General features: G+C 39.2%; 1 protein-coding gene across 3 annotated transcripts in view; it reads right to left on the minus strand.

Moving 5' to 3' along the window:
* Positions 1 to 19031, minus strand: part of SLC35A1 (solute carrier family 35 member A1) — a 31568-nt gene extending 12537 nt beyond the window's left edge. The window contains exons 1-3 of one of the 3 annotated variants that reach the window (XM_055535537.1): positions 18782 to 19031; positions 14736 to 14913; positions 127 to 286 (exon numbers count right to left, since the gene is read on the minus strand). In XM_055535537.1, coding sequence (XP_055391512.1) covers positions 127 to 286; positions 14736 to 14913; positions 18782 to 18797 — 354 coding nt within the window. In that variant the 5' untranslated portion in view covers positions 18798 to 19031. Of the gene's footprint in view, positions 1 to 126; positions 287 to 8757; positions 8799 to 14735; positions 14914 to 18294; positions 18314 to 18781 lie in introns of those variants that run through there. The other 2 variants (XM_055535540.1, XM_055535539.1) reach the window with 2 other exon arrangements.
* Between the last annotated feature and the right edge of the window lie 2065 nt (positions 19032 to 21096).

The raw sequence follows: 21096 nt of genomic DNA on the forward strand, positions 1-21096 counted from the left end.
ACAAATATATCTGGTATCATTAATAGAATTGAGAAAAATATTTGATAGTGAGATAAAGGGTTAATAAAAATCCTTTCGCCATAAAAACATGTTTTTAAAGATTCTGCACTTTTGATTACCACCTACCTGGTACACTGCTGCATCCAGATTGCTCAGAGCTAGAAAAGCCATGTTGTTCTGCACAGCATACACTAAGGAAGGCACGCTCAACTTCACCAGCTCCTTGGGGCTCCCCAAGACATTCTCTCTCAAAGATGCCTTGAATCTACCCAGATTACCAGTTTCTCTTTGAAAACAAAAAGGGGAAATGAGAGGAGGTGAGGAAGAACATGAAAGGTCATCCTGTTAGATACCATCACAGGTAGGGGAGCTACAGTGTGTTAAGTTCACTGATAGAATTTAGCAAACTTAGTTTATTTTTAGAATTTTTGACTAATTTTAGATTTATTAAAAGAAATATACCAACAATAAGTGGAAAACAATTACAATTTCTATTTGGGAAAATATGACAACTTGGTTTACCATCATCCACCTCTGCTCAGAGCTCCAGAGGCTTCTGAGTATATGAAGTTATGAGATAACAGAAAACCAGAATTGCTGATATTACCCATAAAAAATTAATCCCTGCCACTTTAACTGCCATTACATCAAGTTTACCCCGATTATTTTTTAGACTAATCAGACTGCATATCCATTTTAAACAATTTTTAATTACAATAGATTTAAATTGCAAACAAAAGGAAAAGGCTTTAGTACTTAAAGAAGTTACTTGAGATTAATTTATAAATATTGACCTGCATCACTCAATAAGATAGGAATAGGAATTGAGTGATGTAGGTCAATATTATTTGTAAACTAATTTGGTGTTTGTGCAATACGGTGGACAATAAATCTTTAGATAACCATATTCTCATAAAACTCAAGTGTGTATCTATATAACTTTGCAGGAAATCTGATTAATACCAGTAAACTGTATCTACAGTGTACATAAAGTTCACTACTTGACTGCATATTGATTAATGCATGCTCTTAAGTATTCTTATTTTTCTGCAGGAAGAACTATTAATAGCTAATCTGACTTATACTTTCCCCTGCTATAAATCAGCTCATTTATTCCCTGAAAATACATATCAAAGAACATTTTCATAAGCATCAACACCAAAAAATGTTATATCAAAAGGCTCCTAACTACAGTTCAAAATATCCTTAAGAGGACCATAATGCTTCATTGGGAAGACCAATCTATGTCAACTCACAAAATGAGCCTCCAAATTTTCGGTTAACATATTAGAATCAACAGTCACTAACTGGGTATTTTCATATTAAATAGGGCAAAAATAATTACCCAGGTTCTGACGGGGAGCAAAAAGTCCATAATGTTGAACCGACTACCCATGCCTTTGCACCACAGAACACTACAGCCCCCAAGAAAATACTTAAGACAGGAAAGTTGGCCTGGACCACGGAAACACACAATGTCCTTAGTTACAGACCGTCTGCTGCCAAATTCAATACACTCCACACCACAATGGGAAATCCTCATGCTGAAAAGTAACACACAGCCTAGAGAGAGAGGACAAATGCCATCCAGAAGAGGGAGAGAATACAAGAAAGATGACTCTACTGGGAAAATCTATATAGAGATTTCCAGACACCTGAAGTTTGGCCCTTTAAACCTTTAACATTCTTTTTAAAAAAAAAAAAAAAAACAAACACGAATCTATGATGTTCCATATAATTCTCCACATCTTAAAAGAGTATAAAGAAAAATTTCTCAAATTTTCCATTATAAAACTGAAGATAAAAAAAGATTAAATAGTGGCTATTTATCCCTCCTCTAATCCCCATCTATGGGCAATGCCACCCCACATCCACTCCATAGAGATACTCTAAACCCTCAAGAGTATCAGGTGAACTACTGGCTATCCAGAGATCAGAGTTGGTGTCTTTATCACTGACTCTCTTGCTCTGCACGAGTATGGGCTGCTTACAGATCTGATTGCTTCTTCTATTAACCACCATGCCTGCAACAATAATCAGGGTTGCTGTGGCATCTTTTCTCCATGTCACTTTTCTTATCACTTCTACACTTTTCAGCTTTCACATCAAAAGAAGGGCTGTGAGACATCACTGGTCAATCTGAATACTCCACTTCTTCAATGTAGCAAACCAGCAGAGTATGGTGTACTGTGTCCGGATTAACCTTCAGGTCTGTGGCTCCTTATTAGATCCTTTTTATTGGATCTTTTTTCTTGGATGCTTAGGAATTACTACTTCTTCATTGCCAAGAAGGCTTTAGTATCTTTTTCTGGTTTCTTCTCTAATGCAGATATTAGAGAAGCCAAGGTCTACCAGAATGCTATTAGTGGAAAGCTCAAGCTTCACCATAGAATTATATCAATATTTAATTATAACAAGACATTTGGAAATAAGTTACAAAAAATAGCCGAGATAGCTAGAAGAACTTGTAAAAGAAAACAAAAGCTCAAGAATAATTAATGACATTGTAGAGTAAAATAAAGGTCCTTATAGTCAAAGCTATGATTTTTCCAGTAGTCATGGATGGATGTGAGAGTTGGACCATAAAGAAGGCTGAGCGCCAAAGGATTGATGCTTTCAAATTGTGGTGCTGGAGAAAACTCTTCAGAGTCCCCTGGACTGCAAGGAGATCAAACCAGTCAATCCTAAAGGAAATCAACCCTGAATATTCATTTGAAGGACTGACGCTGAAGCTCCAATACCTTGGCCACTTGATGCAAAGAGCGGACTCACTGAAAAAGACCCTGATGCTGGGTAAGGTTGAAAGCAAAAGAGGGTGGCAGAGGATGAGATAGATTGCATCACTGACTCAACAAACATGAGTCTGAGCAAACTCCGAGAGATAGTGAAGGACAGGAAAGCCTGGCGTGCTGCATTCCATGGGGTCATGAAGAGTTGGACACCACTTAGCAACTTCCTCAATAAAGAGATTTAGGAAGTATAACAAAGAATATATGGGAATCAACACACAGAAAGTTTTAAAGGAAGAGGTAAATTATTTCAGCATGAGATTAAATCTTGCTTAATTTTAACATATGAAGAAAACAGCTCTAAAACTTAGTTTTACTCATGAAAGTTTATATACATATATATATATATATATATATACACACACACACACACCTATGTATCTTCCAGAAAACACTAGTAATCATCTATCCTTTTGTTTTACTGTTAAGCAGACAAAGATAAATGATCAATTTTAAATATACTACAGCCCTGAATATACTAGTGAAAAAAGTGAGTGAAAAGTAAAGTCGCTCAGTCGTGTCTGACTCTTTGCGACCCCATGGACTGTAGCCCGCCAGGCTCCTCTGTCCATGGGATTCTCCAGGCAAGAATACTGGAGTGGGTTGCCATTTCCTTCTCCAGGGGATCTTCCCAACCCAGGGATCGAACCCAGGTCTCCTGCATTGCAGGCAGACACTTTATCCTCTGAGCCACCAGGGAAGCCCTAGTGAAAGGAACACATAAAAACCAAAGGCCATTTTTTCTTCCATTTTCCCACCCTGATATTTTCTTGGAAATCAAATCCCATGCACTTTAATGAGTACATTTTGTTAAAAGCAAATTTATTGAATTTAATTATATAAATGACATTGTGAGATAAGAGAAAACATGTCTAAAATCAAAAGGCATATTTAAAAAAAATAGTCTGTCCCATTAAATTTACTGTTTGATTTTTATCACTGGAAAAGAATCTATGTTCAACCTCTTTTACCTGAAGAAATGCTGATGCTCTGTGTTGATTGTAGACAGATTCTGCTGCTGCCTACCCCCCTAAATTTCCTACTAACCAGCTGAAACCAATTCTTTCTGATCTATGTTTGGTCAAAAGTAGGTCTCATTCTTCCAGCTCCTGATCTGACGAGAACTACTAGGAGACCTAAAATCCTTGGCTAGGTTACCAAGGCACTGTGTAAAATGGAATAATAATACAGCACAAGTTACTCATGAGCTTAAGAAATTTCAGTTTTGCTTACAAATTTCTTATCTGCAAAGTTAATCTTCATTCATTATTCTAGGTAATACTACGAAATAGTAAAATAATTTTCTCCAGTCTTACATGGATAAGGAGTTCAAAGATTTAAGATGCATTTATTACTAGACACACACAAAGTAATATGTTTATTTACACATCCTTCTAGGTTTCTTGGAGAAGGCAACGGCACCCCACTCCAGTACTCTTGACTGGAAAATCCCAAGGAGCCTGGTGGGCTGCAGTCCATGGGGTCGCTAGAGTCGGACACGACTGAGCGACTTCACTTTCACTTTTCACTTTCCTGCATTGGAGAAGGAAATGGCAACCCACTCCAGTGTTCTTGCCTGGAGAATCCCAGGCATGGGGGAGCCTGGTGGGCTGCCGTCTATGGGGTCGCACAGAGTCCGACACAACTGAAGTGACTTAGCAGCTAGGTTTCTTTAGTCTTTACAGGCTGTGGTGGACAGCAAATTACAAAAAGCTGACTTTGTTCTAAGACAATGTAACAATGTTTGCACTTCCTTTTTCATATCACCAATGACAGATGTAAATCAAAAGTGTTCATTTTAATAGCTATGACAGAGTTTAGTAAAGCTAACTAGCAATTTTCCTGTGAATTGTTGTAGTAATTATTTTATGAACCTAAAACATTTATTTGTTTTATGTTTCAACTGGATTATAACTTAGAAATCAATAACTTAACATTCAAATACTTGCTTTTGCATCAGACTGCTAAGCTGCTCCCCTCTCCACAAAATAGGATATTTATTTCCTTTACCATACGAGTGGTCTGACTCATACATATATGACTCATTCATATGTATATAACTCATACATATGCACAACAGTGTATATTAAAAGATAATTATTACATCTTTGTTTTACAATTGCAGAAGGCTGGATACAATCCAAATGCCCATCAGTAGAAACTGGTCTATATAATACATCTGTATAATAGAATGCCACACAGCTCTTAAAAAAATAAGACAGATTTCTATGTATGGACATGGAACCATCTTTAAGATAAAACATTTAAGTGGAAAAAAGTTAAAAAGCAAAGCACAGTGTAAACTTTGTATGCACACAAAATTACAAGCATTGTACATACATACATGTACATGCATTTTAGTTACATGCACTAAAATTCCCCAGTCAGACCATTTAAACCTTAAACCTTATTTATCAAAGTAAGGTAGCCACCCATCAATTCTTCCCCCCAGTCCCCATTTTTTTGGCAGTTCTAACTTATGATAAAAACAAGTATAATTTCATATTCCAAAAATTACTGAAACTTAAAAGTAAAATCAAACAAAGATGGTGGAAAACTCCAAATTAATTACAAACAAACAAACCAAAAAGAAAAAACAAACCTGTCAGTTTTTTTCATGAATACCAAAATAACACTGATGGAGAAAAACAGAACTAACCCAAGTATTCTAAAACAGTCTTTTTACTATATGCTTCAAAACTAAATGCAAAAAGAACTACATACAAATACTGAACTTTAGTTAGTAGGTTTGCTTTTCCACAGCTGTATGTTAGAAATTCTGAATCTACTTATTATATATTCTAGGACTGAGCAAATAAGTAAATATCTTTAAAATAATGAAAGTCAAACTTACCATCATTGGAAAAGAAAATACAGAAAAGGGGAAAGTTGTAATGAACTCTGTGGTACTGGGTCAGAATTGCAGGTATCAAACAATATATAACTCATAGTTATATACATACATATATAGAAACAGAGTAACAGATACATTTAACACACGTTACCCAGCTCTGTTTACTCAAAGGGCCCAGAAATAATGATCTCTCTCCAGTACCAATATGCACATCATGCATCCAGATTCTGGTTTCTAAATACCATTCTTGTAAAAAAGAAAGGTTTCCTAGAGAAATTATGGTTTCAGGATTGGGGCAGGGAACACACCCTTTGTTATGCTAAAAGAAACTACTCAAAGATTGGTAAGAATATGAGAAAGACAGAGAAAGGAAAAAAGACAAAACAAAAAAAAAACGGGGAAGCTTGAGGATGATCCCACTGTCCAAATCTGGACAATGTGAGCACAGAAATAAAGAGTGATAATAATGGATTCCAGCCATCATAGTAAGATAATCCATGAATCTACACTGAGAGTGAGAGGTGGATGGAGGGAGTGAAGGACAGAAAGAAGGAAAAGCTTCTTAGAGTAAAATATGTGTGTATGTGTTAGTTGCTCAATCGTTTCCAACTCTTATGCAATCCCATGGGCTGCAGCCTGCCAGGCTCCTCTGTCCGTGGGATCTCCAGGCAAGAATACTGCAGTGGGTTGCCTTGGTCTCCTCCAGGGGATCTTCGACCCAGGAATCGAACCTGGGTCTCCTGCATTGCAGGTGGATTCTTTACTGTCTGAGCCACCACAGAAGACCCTCAGAGTAGAAAGCCAACCAATCAATGTGTAGAGAGTGTTAGAATTGGGAAATTACCATTTGGAAACATCAAATCAAAAAAAAAAAGAGAAAGAGGATATTTACCTAGTTTCAAAATCTCTCTCCATAAGATACTTATTAGTTACAAAGAGAAAATTGGTGACTTTATTTGGCGAAACCTGGCAACGGCAACCCACTCCAGTACTCTTGCCTGGAAATTCCCATGGACGGAGGAGTGTGGTGGGCTGCAGTCCATGGGGTTGCAAAGAGTCAGACACGACTGAGAGACTTCACTTTCACTTTTTACTTTGATGCATTGGAGAAGGAAATGGCAACCCACTCCAGTGTTCTTGTCTGGAGAATCCCAGGGACGAGGGAGCCTGGTGGGCTGCCATCTATGGGGTCGCACAGAGTCGGACACGACTGAAGCGACTTAGCAGCAGCAGCAGGCACTACCTTAATCAAGAAATCAAAGTTAAATCACCAGTAATGGGAGCAAATAGACATTATGTGCTTCTTGATAAGCTGCACTGAGAAGGAGTATCACTTCTGTGATATTCCTGACCAAAAACCTAATCATAACAAAGCATTCAACAAACTGAAGGATATTCTACAAAGCAAATGGACTATGCTCTTTAACAGTGGCAAACACATGAGAAAAAAAAAGATGGAGGAACAGTCTCAGGTTACAGGCAGCTAGAGATAAAACTAAAGTGTGATTATTTTACTGTTAAAGGACACCAGTGGGCAACTGACAAAATTATCTAAGGTCTGTGAATTAGTTAGCAGTATCACGTCAATACCAATGCCTCAAATTTGATATCTGTGAGTATGTAAGAGAATGTTATGTTTTTTAGAAAATATGCACTGAAGAATTTAGGGACAAGGGCAGCTTGTGTAAAACTTGCTCTCAAACAGTTCATAGAAACTTTATACACACATACAAATGCACAGAAATCAAGAATATGATAAAACAGACATGGTAAAATGTTAACATTTGGAAATGAAAACTTAAGGAAAAAAATAAAATTATTGAGGTGTCTAACAATGCTACTACTAAATGCTTATCTTTGCCCTGGCTAATCACATAACAGCTCAATTATTTCATTGTTCTAAAAGACTAATAATTTGAAAAGTAAAAATCAGGGAACTTTCTAATGCTGTCACTGCCAGTCACTTTCTAGGGATCTTTGGCAAATTAAAACTTCCCTCAGCCTCAGATTTCTCATTACAGAAGATGAAATAATACCTAAGGTTAAAACAGTGGAACAAGAATCAAACAAAAATAAGCTGTGTTTACCTGTGTGTCTCCCTCACCTGTTCTTAAGCGGAGAATGTTTCCTTAACACCTTTACTCTCTGGTAGCCTGCCATTCTCAACAGCAACAATCCTGACTGTCTGAAGACAGCAAGAGCAGTTGCTGCAATCTTAAAAGAGGATGTTTGGCACTTTACATAACACATTTTGACAGTGATTAACAGCCAGTATTCCAGAGAGTGGTCACTTCCCTTCCAAAGAAAAGAAGTTAGATATATGCTCATTGGGTTTTCAAAAATTTTTTTCACAACAGACACCCAAAGAAGCATTATTCTTTGTTTTTTTCTAAGGAAATTTCAACTTATTATACATTATAGCAATAGTGCTAAAGTGGTGGCTAGTGTTCCTTAGTGCAAGAAAGTTGTGGTGTGCCTTATAGAGAAAACACGTTAGATAAGCTTTGTCCAGGCATGAATTACAGCACTCCTGGCCCTGAGTTCAATGCTAATAAGTCAACAATACATATTAAATGAGGTGTCTTTAAACAGAAACAAGGTTCTATGGTGATCAGCTGATGAAAATGTTGTGACCAGAGGCTCACAGGAACCTACCCCTGCTCCTCTAGGAGCAAGTTCAGTAATCACTAATTCAGTGTTTGTGGGAACTACTGCGATAGTAGTAATCAACTGTTTATCCAAAGCCATCACCAGTCCTGTAGCTTCTACTTCTGAGAAGCAGAAGCTTCTCTTCACTGACTTCTCTTCATCACACTGTCATCATGCCCACAATCCCCGGGCTCTCATAAGCTTCTTTACTCCCAACTCTTACACCTTTCTTGTCCATTCTCCTCCAAGGAGCCAAAGTGACTCACCATAATATGGGTCGCCTTGTTAGTCCCTGGTTTCATCCTTTTGGTGATTTCCTGATGCACTTGAGATAAAATCTGAACTCCTTCACAGGCACACAGTTCCTCCTGATGCCCTGCCCACCTCTCCTGCTTCGTGTTAGTACCACTCCACTCTCATAGCACTCCAGTGATCTGTTGTTCTTTAACACACTGATCTCTTTACCTTCTCTCTGCTCTTTTCTTGCCCATCTTCTGCTTGATCTTCAGGTCTGTGTTAAATATAACTTCCTCATATTCAAATGGAGACCCCCCTCTTACTTATTTACAGCATCCTCTATTTATCCTCTGGTGGCTCAGCAGTAAAGAATCCACCTGCCAAGTAGGAGACATGGGTTCGATCCCTGGGTCAGGAAGATTCCCTAGAGAAGGAAATGGCAACCCACTCCAGTATTCTTGCCTGACAAATTCCATGAACAGAAGAGCCTGGTGGGCCACAGTCCATTGGGTTGCAAAAGAGTTGGACATGACTTAGCTACTATGCAACAAACTACTTTTCCTCTTAACACCACCCACTGATTATTCATTTGCTTAATATCTAGTTTTCCACCAGACTCAAGCTCCATGAGGACAGATTAGATCTTTTTAATTTGCAGCTATATTTGTTACATCCTGAAAAGTGCTGAGCAAATAACTGCTACTGCTACTGCTAAGTCACTTTCAGTCGTATCCAACTCTGTGCGACCCCAGAGACAGCAGCCCACCTGGCTCCGCCGTCCCCAGGACTCTCCAGGCAAGAACACTGGAGTGGGTTGCCATTTGCTTCTCCAATGCATGAAAGCGAAAAGTGAAAGTGAAGTTGCTCAGTCGTGTCCGACTCCTAGCGACCCCATGGACCGCAGCCCACCAGGCTCCTCTGTCCATGGGATTTTCCAGGCAAGAGCAAATAACTGGGGCTTGATAAATGAATGAACCTGACTATTGCACTACATCTTTTTAGCAATATATTGAAACAAAGCATGACTATATTTAAAATGTTTGTTTGGGACTTCCCTAGTGGTCCAGTGGTTGGGACTTGGCCTTCCAATGCAGGGGGTGAGGGTTCCATCCCTGGTCAGGGAGCTAAGACCCCACATGCAACGCCAAAGCATAAAACACAGAAACAAACAAACAAAAAAAACATAAAACAGAGGCAATATTGTAACAAATTCAACTTTTAAAAAGCCCAAACATAAAACAGAAGCAATATTGTAACAAATTCAATAAAGACTTTAAAAATAGTCCACATCTAAAAAAAAAAAAAAACTTAGAAAAAAGTGTTTGAAGGTAGTGAAACAGATTATTTGGACATGGCAGTGACACATTTCTCTTTAAGTGAACTTAATTATAAGCAAGACCTTAAGAACTTTTAAGAACTGTCCTGAGTCTCTGCCCCCATCTCCACACAGTATAAAATGATATGTACTTACTTTAACAATTAGCCAACAGGGAGGCCTGGTGTGCTGCAATTCATGGGGTTGCAAAGAGTCGGACTGAACAACTGAACTCAACTGAAGCATACTACTGAGCAAAGAGCATTACTGGAGGGACCATCCTAAGTAAGTGGGGCAAGCTTTGCACACATCAGAAACAAGTGAAGTTCTGGAGTTACCAACTCGATAAAGTTATTGCCCTTTAACAGAGTGTAAAAAGGGGGAAGAAGTGAATAAGCTTTTACCTCCTTTAACAGTTTTTTCCATTGACATGGTACTTCACTTTTTTCCTTTTCTGTCATTATCTAAAACTTTCCAATCAAAATTTAGTATTATCTAATTTTTACATTAACTTAGTTTTTTGGAACATAGGGAAAATGTATTAATCATGAAGATCTAACTTTCCCTTTTTCTTCTCAGAAGATTCTCCAAGTTCTAAATTTTTAGTTATTTCTAACAGAATTCTTTCACATTCTCCCACAATATCCTGAAGTCGTCATCCTTTCTCTCAGATGATAAAGTGTTGCTTCTACTCTGAAAACAAAGTAAAAAAGTCCAATGTCATGTTTTTACCTTTATAGAAGGAATTAGTTTAACATCAGGTAGTAAAGCATTTTCAAACAATATAAGTTCAAAATTATGAAATCAATTTGTTTCTTATGTGTATCAACAAAGCAACTCCTAAAATTTCTGAGTAACAAGTATCTTCTGATATTTAGAAGTCTCTCTACCACAGCAAATAAAGCACTGACATCCAGCCTGGCTTTTTTTGGTGGGGACAAACTACTTAACATCCTATTTGCCTTTGGTGCACTTTTTTTAAATTACTGATTTTAATATGTGTATAAAGAAATTACAGCATAGAGAATATCTGGAAAATCTACTTTGCAAACTTCACACAACTGCATCAAAAAGACAAACATAAAGTTCTAGGCGCTTTCACGTGCTCCAACTCTTAACTGTTCAATCACAGTCCAGCCATCTATTTTATTCATCTCTTCCATATTCCAAACTGCTTCAGGTGAACCATGATAAGCTAGTTAGTTGTCCTTTCAAGATCTAGAATCAACTTGCAACGTTTTCACTGGGTGTGTTTCCCACACAGCGCTGATTTAGTTTCATTAGCAACTGTCTCATGACATATTGCTGAATAAGCTGAAGAAGTAATACACAATGTCCTTTCATTTCATTCTGCAGCTATCAACCTGTGACCTAACACTGTAAAATAATTCTTTCACTATTTTACCATTCCAAGAAATTAACGTTTTCACAGATGCCCTATTTGCTCCAAGAAATTCTGTCCTACCAACGTGTTTTGAATAACCACATAATTTGCCAACATGTTTCTCATTAAAAATTATGTTTGCTTTAAAATCCAGTAATTTCATATTCATTTCACTTCTTTTATGCTTTGTAATCTTTCTTTTTCCCCCAGTGTTTTTTCCCACTTGGAAACTCCTTGTGTTTTAAATGATTTTTCTTCGCAGCCAAACTCTTGCTAGCCATGTCAAGTCAAATGCCAGCAGCCATCAAAACTCTGTCTCATAATTCTTTACTTTTTTCTGATTGTCCCTGGTCTTGTGAACTCTGCAAGTAATGTTTATAAAAGAGGCTCTACATTATCCTGGGCTTCCCTTGTGGCTCAGCTGGTAAAGAATCTGCTTGCAATGTGGGAGACCTGGGTTCAATCCCTGGGTTGGGAAGATCCCCTAGAGATAGGAACAGCTACCCACTCCAGTATTCTGGCCTGGAAAATTCCATGGACTGTATAGTCCATAGGATCACAAAGGACATGACTGAGCAACTTTCACTTTCACTACATTATCCTGGTGACATAAACAGCCACCTGGTTATTGATGATGACGACAATGAAGTACAGTTTGGTTTTCCACAGTTGTTGTTTCAACACCATTATCTAACTAATCTGATGAATTCTTAGAAACTTTTCTGCTTTTATATTAATTTCAAAGAAAGTTTCCACAAAACAAACTTCAACTGACCATACCCATAACATTGAATAGCTTAAGAATAATAAATACTATACAGCGAGCAATGCAAAGCTGGGAAAGCATCAAAATAACACAAAAAGTCCATGCAGTGGGTTGGCAGGACACTAGCCCAACTGCTGAGTTAAACCAAAGGCTTCACTGCTTTTTAAAAAATCCTTAAACAGTTACAAAACAGCTGAACCACGATTTGATCTTACAGCTTTAAATAGTGGATTCCATGCTTAACAGTCCTATTTCATTCCTGGGTCATAATTTTTTCTCCCTAAAGAAGCTGGGGGATAAGGAGAAGAAATGTGCTCCCTGTGCCTCTTTTCCACTATCTCCATTTTTGTATTAAAAGAAGTTAAGCCATAAGATTTTTATTAATTTATTTATTCCTAAATTGGTTGTTGTTCTGGCATTTCAAATACAGAGATTCTTGCCTTTTAAAGACACAATAAGGCCTCTCCTTTACCTGACATTCTCCAGAATAGTGGAAGCCAAATTTCCTTAAAAATGGATCTTGTTAAGAAACTGTAAACGTCTGAGATTTTAACCTACTTGCCACCCAACACATTAGACTGCCACAGTAGCTCTGCCTGTTAAGACAAATCTCAAACACAGATTTTCTATTAAACCTTTCCACTGTCTAGCCTCAAGTTATTTTTCTGTTCTTTACTCCCTTTCCACACCATTTTTAAGGTATTTTTTTCAGATGGATTATTTGTAATCATGCATGTGTTTTCTAGTATATTTTCTGTCTCTTCCACTAAACCTAAATTTGAAGCAAGCAGGAACCATATCTCATTCATTCCACAACATCTATTTTATTTATACTGTATCTGTTTCGTATCATACCAAGTCTACTTCTACGGTGGTTTAGTCGCTCTGCTGCTGCTAAGTCACTTCAGTCGTGTCCGACTCTCTGTGACCCCACAGACGGCCGCCCACCAGGCTCCGCTGTCCCTGGGATTCTCCAGGCAAGAACCCTGGAGTGGGTTGCCATTGCCTTCTCCGTTTAGTTGCTCAGTCCTGTCCAACTCTTTTCGACCCCATGAACTGTAGCCCACCAGGCTCCTCTGTCCATGGGATTTCCCAGGCAAGAATACTAGAGTGGGTTGTCATTTCCTTCTCCAGTCTATTTCTATATCCAGCACCTATTATAAAACCATCACAGAGAAATCACTTAATAAATATTTGTTAAATGAAATTTAAAGTGTTTAAATGTAATTTAACCCTTACACATGCTATTCTTCACTGCTTCTTACACTCACCAGCATACATCTTGAAACCTGTATGAATTCACTTGTCCACATGACCCAGGTGGGTCCCCATCTCGTACATCTTTCCCAAGTATGGGAATTCCCTGGTGGTCCAATGACTAAGACTCTGGGCTCCCAATGTAGGGGGCCTGGTTGATCCCTGGTCAGGGAACTAGATCCCCCGTGCCACAACTAAGACCTGGCAGAGCCAAATAAGTAAACTGAAAAAAAAAAAGGTTAAAAAAAAACTTTTCAAGTAATTTCCTACCAGATTTTAATTCTCACAACTCTGTTTTCTCCAGTTACAAACTGAAGAAACTACTGTGTAACTCGAAGCTTGCCTTCTTGTTTGTCTCATTTTCTTTTGTCTTTTGTTACTGTTTTCTCTCATCCACAGCCTATGGCTATTTTCCTCTATCTTGAATGGACTCTTACCCCTGGTTTTATAGACAGTGTCCAGAACTTCCCTTTGCATATATTTCCCACTTTCCTTTACTGGTGGGGAGAAAGTCACCTGATTTTTATTAGACTTAAAATATTCCAGTCCATGAATATAATGTGGGAAATGAAAACAGACAAGTAAAAAACTGCTGGGCTTATGGGCAGCACTGAAGACTTAAAATGTGAACTTTAAAAAAAGAAAAAGAAATTGAGAAACTGAAGCTTAGGAGAAGAAGAGAAGCTAAGGAATATATGGAAAGTCATAATCCCAATGAGTCTAGGACTAAAATTAGGTCTGTCTCACTCCAAAGGCACTATGCTCAACCCTGTCTTATATTTCAGCCTTGCTAAAACAATTTTCACCCAATGTTACTGATCCAAAGCCCCCAGTGCTACCACATATTAATAGCACGATAGTGAGGAACCTCAGACACCGTGCAGGTAAAATAGGGGTAATTACCGTACTTACCTAAAGAATGTATAAAGACCAAACAAGATAACTAAGGAAAAGCACTTAGTACAGTGTCTAACACTTAACATAGAAAATACTAAGGAAATGTTAGCTATTACGATCACTTTATTCCTCTATAACATAAGTCAGCACATTTTCTGTAAGAACCAAATGGTAAATAGTTTAGGCTGTGTGAGCCACACAGTCTATGTTGCAACAAAAACAAGCAGCAAACTGGATTAACCAGTGGGCCATAGTTAGCCAACTCCACCTGCTTTATGGTGGTTTTTCAACTTTGGCACCACTGATATTTGGGGATGGAGACTTCTTTGTTATGGACTGCTGTCCTGGAGGACACGGCATCACACAATGTTTATCAGCACCCTTGACCTCCACCCGCTTGATGTAAGTAGCATCCCCCAAGTTGGGTCAACCAAAATTATACCTCCTGGGGAGCAAAAATGACCTGAGCTGAGAAAGCTTGCTCTAGAGCAATCAAACATATGAAGATATAGCTTGAATTTTCTAATAAAGAACGTAACTGAGTAAAAAAGTAATAATTTAACACACTAAAAAGTATTTATACTCACTTGGCTAAAATGCCCACACTTAGCAATAACTTGATAACTTCTGTGATACACACGGCTGTGGTTGAAAAGTAGAGTTCTTTGTCTGATGTCCTTGTGTATCTTAAAGCTATGGTGTAAGTTGCAGCCACCAGGGTCATCACTGCCAAGCAGTATAACTTGAATAATAAATTGACATTTTCTGGAAAATATGTGCAAAGATATTATTTAATAGACAACATTACGTATATAAAAGTTAATCAGTGTTATACTTCAAGATGCTTTCCAATTTCAAGCACAAAAATACATTAAAAAATTTGTTTTCAAAACAATGCTAACTACATGAAAAGAAACACACACACACAATACATAGCTGACTCTCAATATCAACTGGTTAGGCACAGATTTTGCTCCTGGGGAGGGCTCAGTTGCAAGATATCTGGCTTAACTAACTCTAGTTTAGGATGTTATAAATTACACACTTTCTATATCTTTATAACTCATACTTGTGAAAGCAAAACATTGATGGCAGGATAAAAACAACAGCAGCAATGTATATTCTAAACAGAGACAGCAGGAAGAAAACAAAAGGAATAAGTGAATGATAAAATAATACAGAATTTTATAAATTACATCCAGCCTCTCATTTCACAGCATTATATGAAAGATAACTCATAACACACACAAAAAAAGAGTATTAAGAATGAAGTTCTGTAAAACCTGAAATCCAGGAAATATACACAACTTATGAACACTCAATTTAAGAATTTATTGTAAGTATATCTGAGCATCAGCTGTCATTCAGGCACCAAGGCTGGTCCACCAACTTCAATAAAACCACAAGCAGTGGGGAGCCAGGTCTCCTTCAGTACTCCCAGCCCTGTTATGAGACAGCCATCACCTAAAACTCAAACTATTCCTACTTTTTTTACCCACTTCATACTTCCCTCATCCCCAGCTATATTTAACCTTCTTCAAATCTTCAGGCACATGTTAAACAGGGATCAGCAAGTTTTTTCCTATAAGGGCCAACAGTAAATATTTTAGTTTTTTTAGGCCACGAGGCAAAATTAAGGATATCACGTAGGTACTTAGGTGACAAGAGAGAAAACATATTTTCACATTTAACTTATATTTAATTGGAAAAATTCAAAATATAATAATAATTGAGTACAATGCTTTCTTGTATTGAGAAGACAGGAATTCTGGGGGTGGAGGTGGAGGCAGGTAACATTATGCTTCACTGGTCTTCAAAGTTGGTGTTCCATCAGATCAACTGCAAAACGTTCATCTGTAAAAACCATTCTTAGCTCACAGGCCATACAAAAATAAGTGATAGGCTGGGTTTGACCAATGGGCCATACTTTGACAACCTGGGCTAAGAACCATAGGGACAGAGGTTACTCTGGGCTGCTACTATAACTACATTACATCTAAGTATGCTTCTTAACTACTTTGGAAACCTAACCATAATTCAAAGGTGACTTGCACAGGAAAATAAAAGTTTCAAACAAATCATCTTTATATGGTAAGGTGGAAACTTACTAGGAAAACAGGTTCTTCAATATAAATATTTTCCCCTGGGTGAATTAAAGAATTATTTGCAAAATTCAGGCAGATGTTTAAAAGTACATTAGGTCTTAACTAAAAAGCTGGATGGCAGAACAGAAAAAATAGAACTTATCTCTGCCTAAAGTTTCAATAGATCTTGAGGACCCAAAAGGCAATGTTAATGTAAAAGAGATTGAAGAGGATTACTGTAATACTTCACTTGCCCTAAAACTCTCCTACACAAGGAGGAAATGTAAGACAAAAAATAAACAGCAGTACAGGAGAAAGCATTTCCCATCTTCTTGATCAGGGGTGAACAAAGTACATTTCCTCTCATTTTTCTATGATCTGAAAGCTGAGAATAGGTTTACATTTTTAAATGGAAAAAAGTTTTTAAATAACCTTTTGTGATGTATGAAAATTATATGAAATTCAAACTACTGTGTCACAAAGTTTTATTAGAACATACTTGTTTCGGAATTATTTATGGCTTTTTTTTTTTTTGCCCTGCAACAGCAGGGTGAGTAGTTATGACAGAGACCATCGGCTATTAACAGAAAAAGTTTACCAACCCACATGTCCTAGATTATCAATACTTTCATAAATAAGAGAGGTTAGGACTCCTAAACTAAAAACTATGTCAGCGATTATATAGGTTCCTGATTCCAAAACAACACAATGAATGGCTAAAATTTTGAAAATACACCTATTAGCATAGTGATTAAATGGGAATACACATGATATTCCTGAAAATAACTACCAATTAAATAGAAGAGCAAGCAAATAAGTTTAGATATCTGTATAATGAAAGTGCAATTATTAGCAATTTCAGTTTGTTTCAAGGTAATATTATCACAAGTCCATACAGGGACTTCCCTGGTGGTCCAATGGTTAAGACTCCTGAGCTTCACTGCAGGGGGCAGAGGTTCAATCGTTAGTCAGGGACTAAGATCCATGCGGTGGCAAAAAGTCCACAGCTCAACTGCATTGTTGAGTGGGCACAGTGGCACATCAACACTGTTTTCTCCTTCTCTCAAAGCTCCCATTAGCTCCCACACAACTTCTGTTTATATGTGGAGAATCCCACCACCCCGCCCCGCAAAAGAAATTTACAATCTGGAGTTGTATATTTTTCTGTTATAGTTTACTATATTTTAAAGGGGACATTATTTGTAACACCTGAGAAGGTGGAAATTAGGAAGTCCCAGATAAATAAATCCTTTGTGAATATCAGAAGTTCGGGATTGCAATTTTGTATTACACAGTTCTAGCGGACATGTAAGATTTAGCACACGACCCAGGCACAACAAATAGGTATTGGCAATAAGCCTAAATCTGTAAATTGAGCGACTATTTCAGATGATTTGACTTAGGTAATTCTGCAATTGCCTTCACCATTCATCTTGCTATTTTCATTTTATATCAATTATCAAAAGAATTCTACTTTTTTCCTTTATTTCGGGTGTTGCTATAAAAGACTCTTAAAGGTGGGCTTATTTGAAATGCGAGAAGCATATGCAATTGCAGACAATGCCCCTGAGCAGGGCTTGAAGGATAAATGTGGCCTCTCCAACCAGGAAAATAATTCGCCACCCAAGCAAAAAGCTATTGTTCAAATATTTGTTCAACGTATACTCAGGGGTGAAGCCAAGAGCTCTATGGAGGAAATGTGGAGAAGAATCCGGGTGTTGCCCAATCTCTTGTAGCTTGACCATTCAGAAACTCAACTCCGGTTTTAACTTAATCCCATCCAGCAAAGCAAACGAGCTGCAGAGTTAATGATACTTACACTCAGGAAAAGGCAATTAGTCATCAAACATTATTACTCTAATGAGCTATCCCTGGGGAAGGGGCAGGGGCGGAGGATGGGTATCATCCTTCCCACAAAATATTCAAGTGTTACTTCTAACCACATAACATTCTAGAGAGTAACTGTTAACGACAGCTTTCTCCGTCTCGTCACATTGCAAGGCTGTTAGGTGTATCTGTTAGGTGGACCAGCCGCTGCTTAGGTTCTGCACCCGGAGCATACCCTTAAGGTTCTGAGCATCCCAGTGTAGAAGGCACCGCGGAGTCCGCAAACGCGGTGACGCCGGCCCGCACTGAGACCTGTCCTGCCTCCCGCTGGGTGATGCGGTTCCAGCCCGGGCCCGGAGCACTGATCCCTCGCCTGGTCCGCTAGAGCCCAGGCCTGTCTGAATTCTGTTCCCACCCACTCGTCCAGGCAGGCGCGGTCTCCGGCCGCCAAACCGGCTGGCCCTGAGTCCGCCCCCCGGGAAGGCAGCCGCAGTGGGAGGCTGGCTGCCCCGCGCTCCCCTGACCCGTGGCAGCGCGAGCTCAAGCTCGGGAGCCGCTCAACACAAATCCCCGCTCCCCGACGCCCGGGCCTACCCCCCGGAGACCCGAGCCCCGCGGGCACGGAAGATGCTCGCCCGCAGACAGGTGCAGACAAGTGCCGAGGCTCGCTCGGCATAGCGCCCCCGACCCGGGTTCTCCAGTCCCGCCGGCCCCGGCCTCACCTCTTGGGGCTGCCATGGTTCCCCGACAGCGCCGCGCGGAACTGACCCGCACCCGCTCCGCGGGCGTCAGGGCACCCGGGACCGCCTCCCGGAGTCATAGAGACGAAAACCGCGGGGCCTAGAGCGCCCCGCCGGCCAACCGGCCGCGGCTTCCCGCCCAGCCAAGCACCTGGACTAGGTTCACGAATTCGTCCGCTGCAGAAAAGGGGCGGACCCGGAGGGAGAAGAGACCGGTATCGCCCAATTTCTGTTGACAAGGGAGTAAAAACTTAGGTTCCACAGCGTTCTTTTGTAAACTACAACTCCCGGCCGGCTAACGAGGCTGAGTCGCGAGAGCCGAGCGTTGCCTTCTGGGAACTGTAGTCCTCACCAGGTGATTTGGCGGCAAATAGGAATTGGTCTTCGATGTAAGGATTTTGGCAAAGCTGTTGTATATCGTCCAAAAACCCAGAAAGTAACAGAAACTAGGCAACTTCTGTAACTTGCATTAAGTTCCTCACTCATTAACTTCTGTTGTTACCTCTTATTTAAACTTAAAGTTTATATTATATATTGTTCAAAGTCTTGTGGCTGTGTCCTCATCATCAGCATCATCTCTGATTATATTTACCTTACTAGACATTCTAACTGCACAATCTTCGCTTCAAAACGTTAGGCATATCAACAGGTACAGACTTCAACCGCTATAATCTCCACGTTCACTGAAGCATGTTAATTGGCATAAGCGATATTAGAAATAATTCACTGTCAAATGGTTTTCAAGATATGTGGATTGGTTAAAAATATTGTTGGATATAAGTACCTCCATTCTTACAGGAACATGGGTACAATATTTGTGAGATGCCCAGCAGCCTACACCTTCTGTAGCATGATCTTTCCCCTAAATGACTTTCAGACTTAATTGAAGAAAGTAGAGAAAATCACTAGACCATTCAGGTATGACCTAAATCAAATCCCTTATGATTATACAGTAGAAGTGACAAATAAGGTTCAATAGATTAGATCTGATAGAGTGCCTGAGAACTGGATGGAGGTTCGAGACATTGTACAGGAGGCAGTGATCAAGACTATTCCCAAGAAAAAGAAATGCAAAAAGCCAAAATGGTTGTCTGAGGAGACCTTACAAATAGCTGTGAAAAGAAGAGAAGTGAAAGGCAAGGGGAAAAAGAAAGATATACCCATCTGAATGTGGAGTTCCAAAAACTAGCAAGGAAAGAGAAGAAACCTTCCTCAGTGATCAATGCAAAGAAATAGAGGAAAACAATAGAATGGGAAAGACTAGAGATCTCTTTAAGAAAATTAGAGATGCCAGGGGAACATTTCACACAAAGATGGGCACAATAAAGGACAGAAATGGTATGAACCTAACAGAAGCAGAAGATATTAAGAAGAGGTAAGAGGTAAGGCAAGAATACACAGAAGAACTGTACAAAAAAGATCTTCATGATCCATCATAACCACGATGGTGTGATCACTCACCTAGAGCCAGACATCCTGGAATTCAAAGTCAAGTGGGCCTTAGGAAGCATCAGTACGAACAAAGCTAGTGGAGGTGATGGAATTCCAGTTGAGCTGTTTCAAATCCTGAAAGATGATGCTGTGAAAGTGCTGCACTCAATATGCCAGCAAATTTGGAAAATTCAGCAGGGGCCACAGGACTGGAAAGGGTCAGTTTTCATTCCAACTCCAAAGAAAGGCATTGCCAAAGAATGCTCAAACTACCACACAATTGCACTCATCTCACACACTAGCAAAGTGATGCTCAAAATTCTCCAAGCCAGGCTTCAATAATACATGAACCGTGAACTTCCAGATGTTCAAGCTGGTTTTAGAAAAGGCAGAGGAACCAGAGATCAACTTGCCAACATCCACTGGATCATCAAAAAAGCAAGAGGGTTCCAGAAAAACATCTACTTCTGCTTTATTGACTACACCAAAGCCTTTGAGTGTGTGGATCACAACAAACTGGAAAATTCTTAAAGAGATGGGACTACCAGACCACCTGACCTGCCTCCTGAGAAATCTGTATGCAGGTTAAGAAGCAACAGTTAGAACTGGACATGAAAAAACAGACTAGTTCCAAATAGGGAAAGGAGTATGTCAAGGCTGTATATTGTCACCCTGCTTATTTAAGTTATATGCAGAGTACATCATGAGAAATGCTGGGCTGGATGAGGCACAAGCTGGAATCAAGATGGCCGGGAGAAATATCAATAACCTCAGATAGGCAGATGAGACCACCTTTATAGCAGAAAGTGAAGAAGAACTAAAGAGCCTCCTGATGAAAGTGAAAGAGGAGAGTGAAAAAGTTGGTT

This window comes from Bubalus kerabau, chromosome 9, assembly GCF_029407905.1.
Source record: "Bubalus kerabau isolate K-KA32 ecotype Philippines breed swamp buffalo chromosome 9, PCC_UOA_SB_1v2, whole genome shotgun sequence".
Lineage (NCBI taxonomy): Eukaryota > Metazoa > Chordata > Mammalia > Artiodactyla > Bovidae > Bubalus > Bubalus kerabau.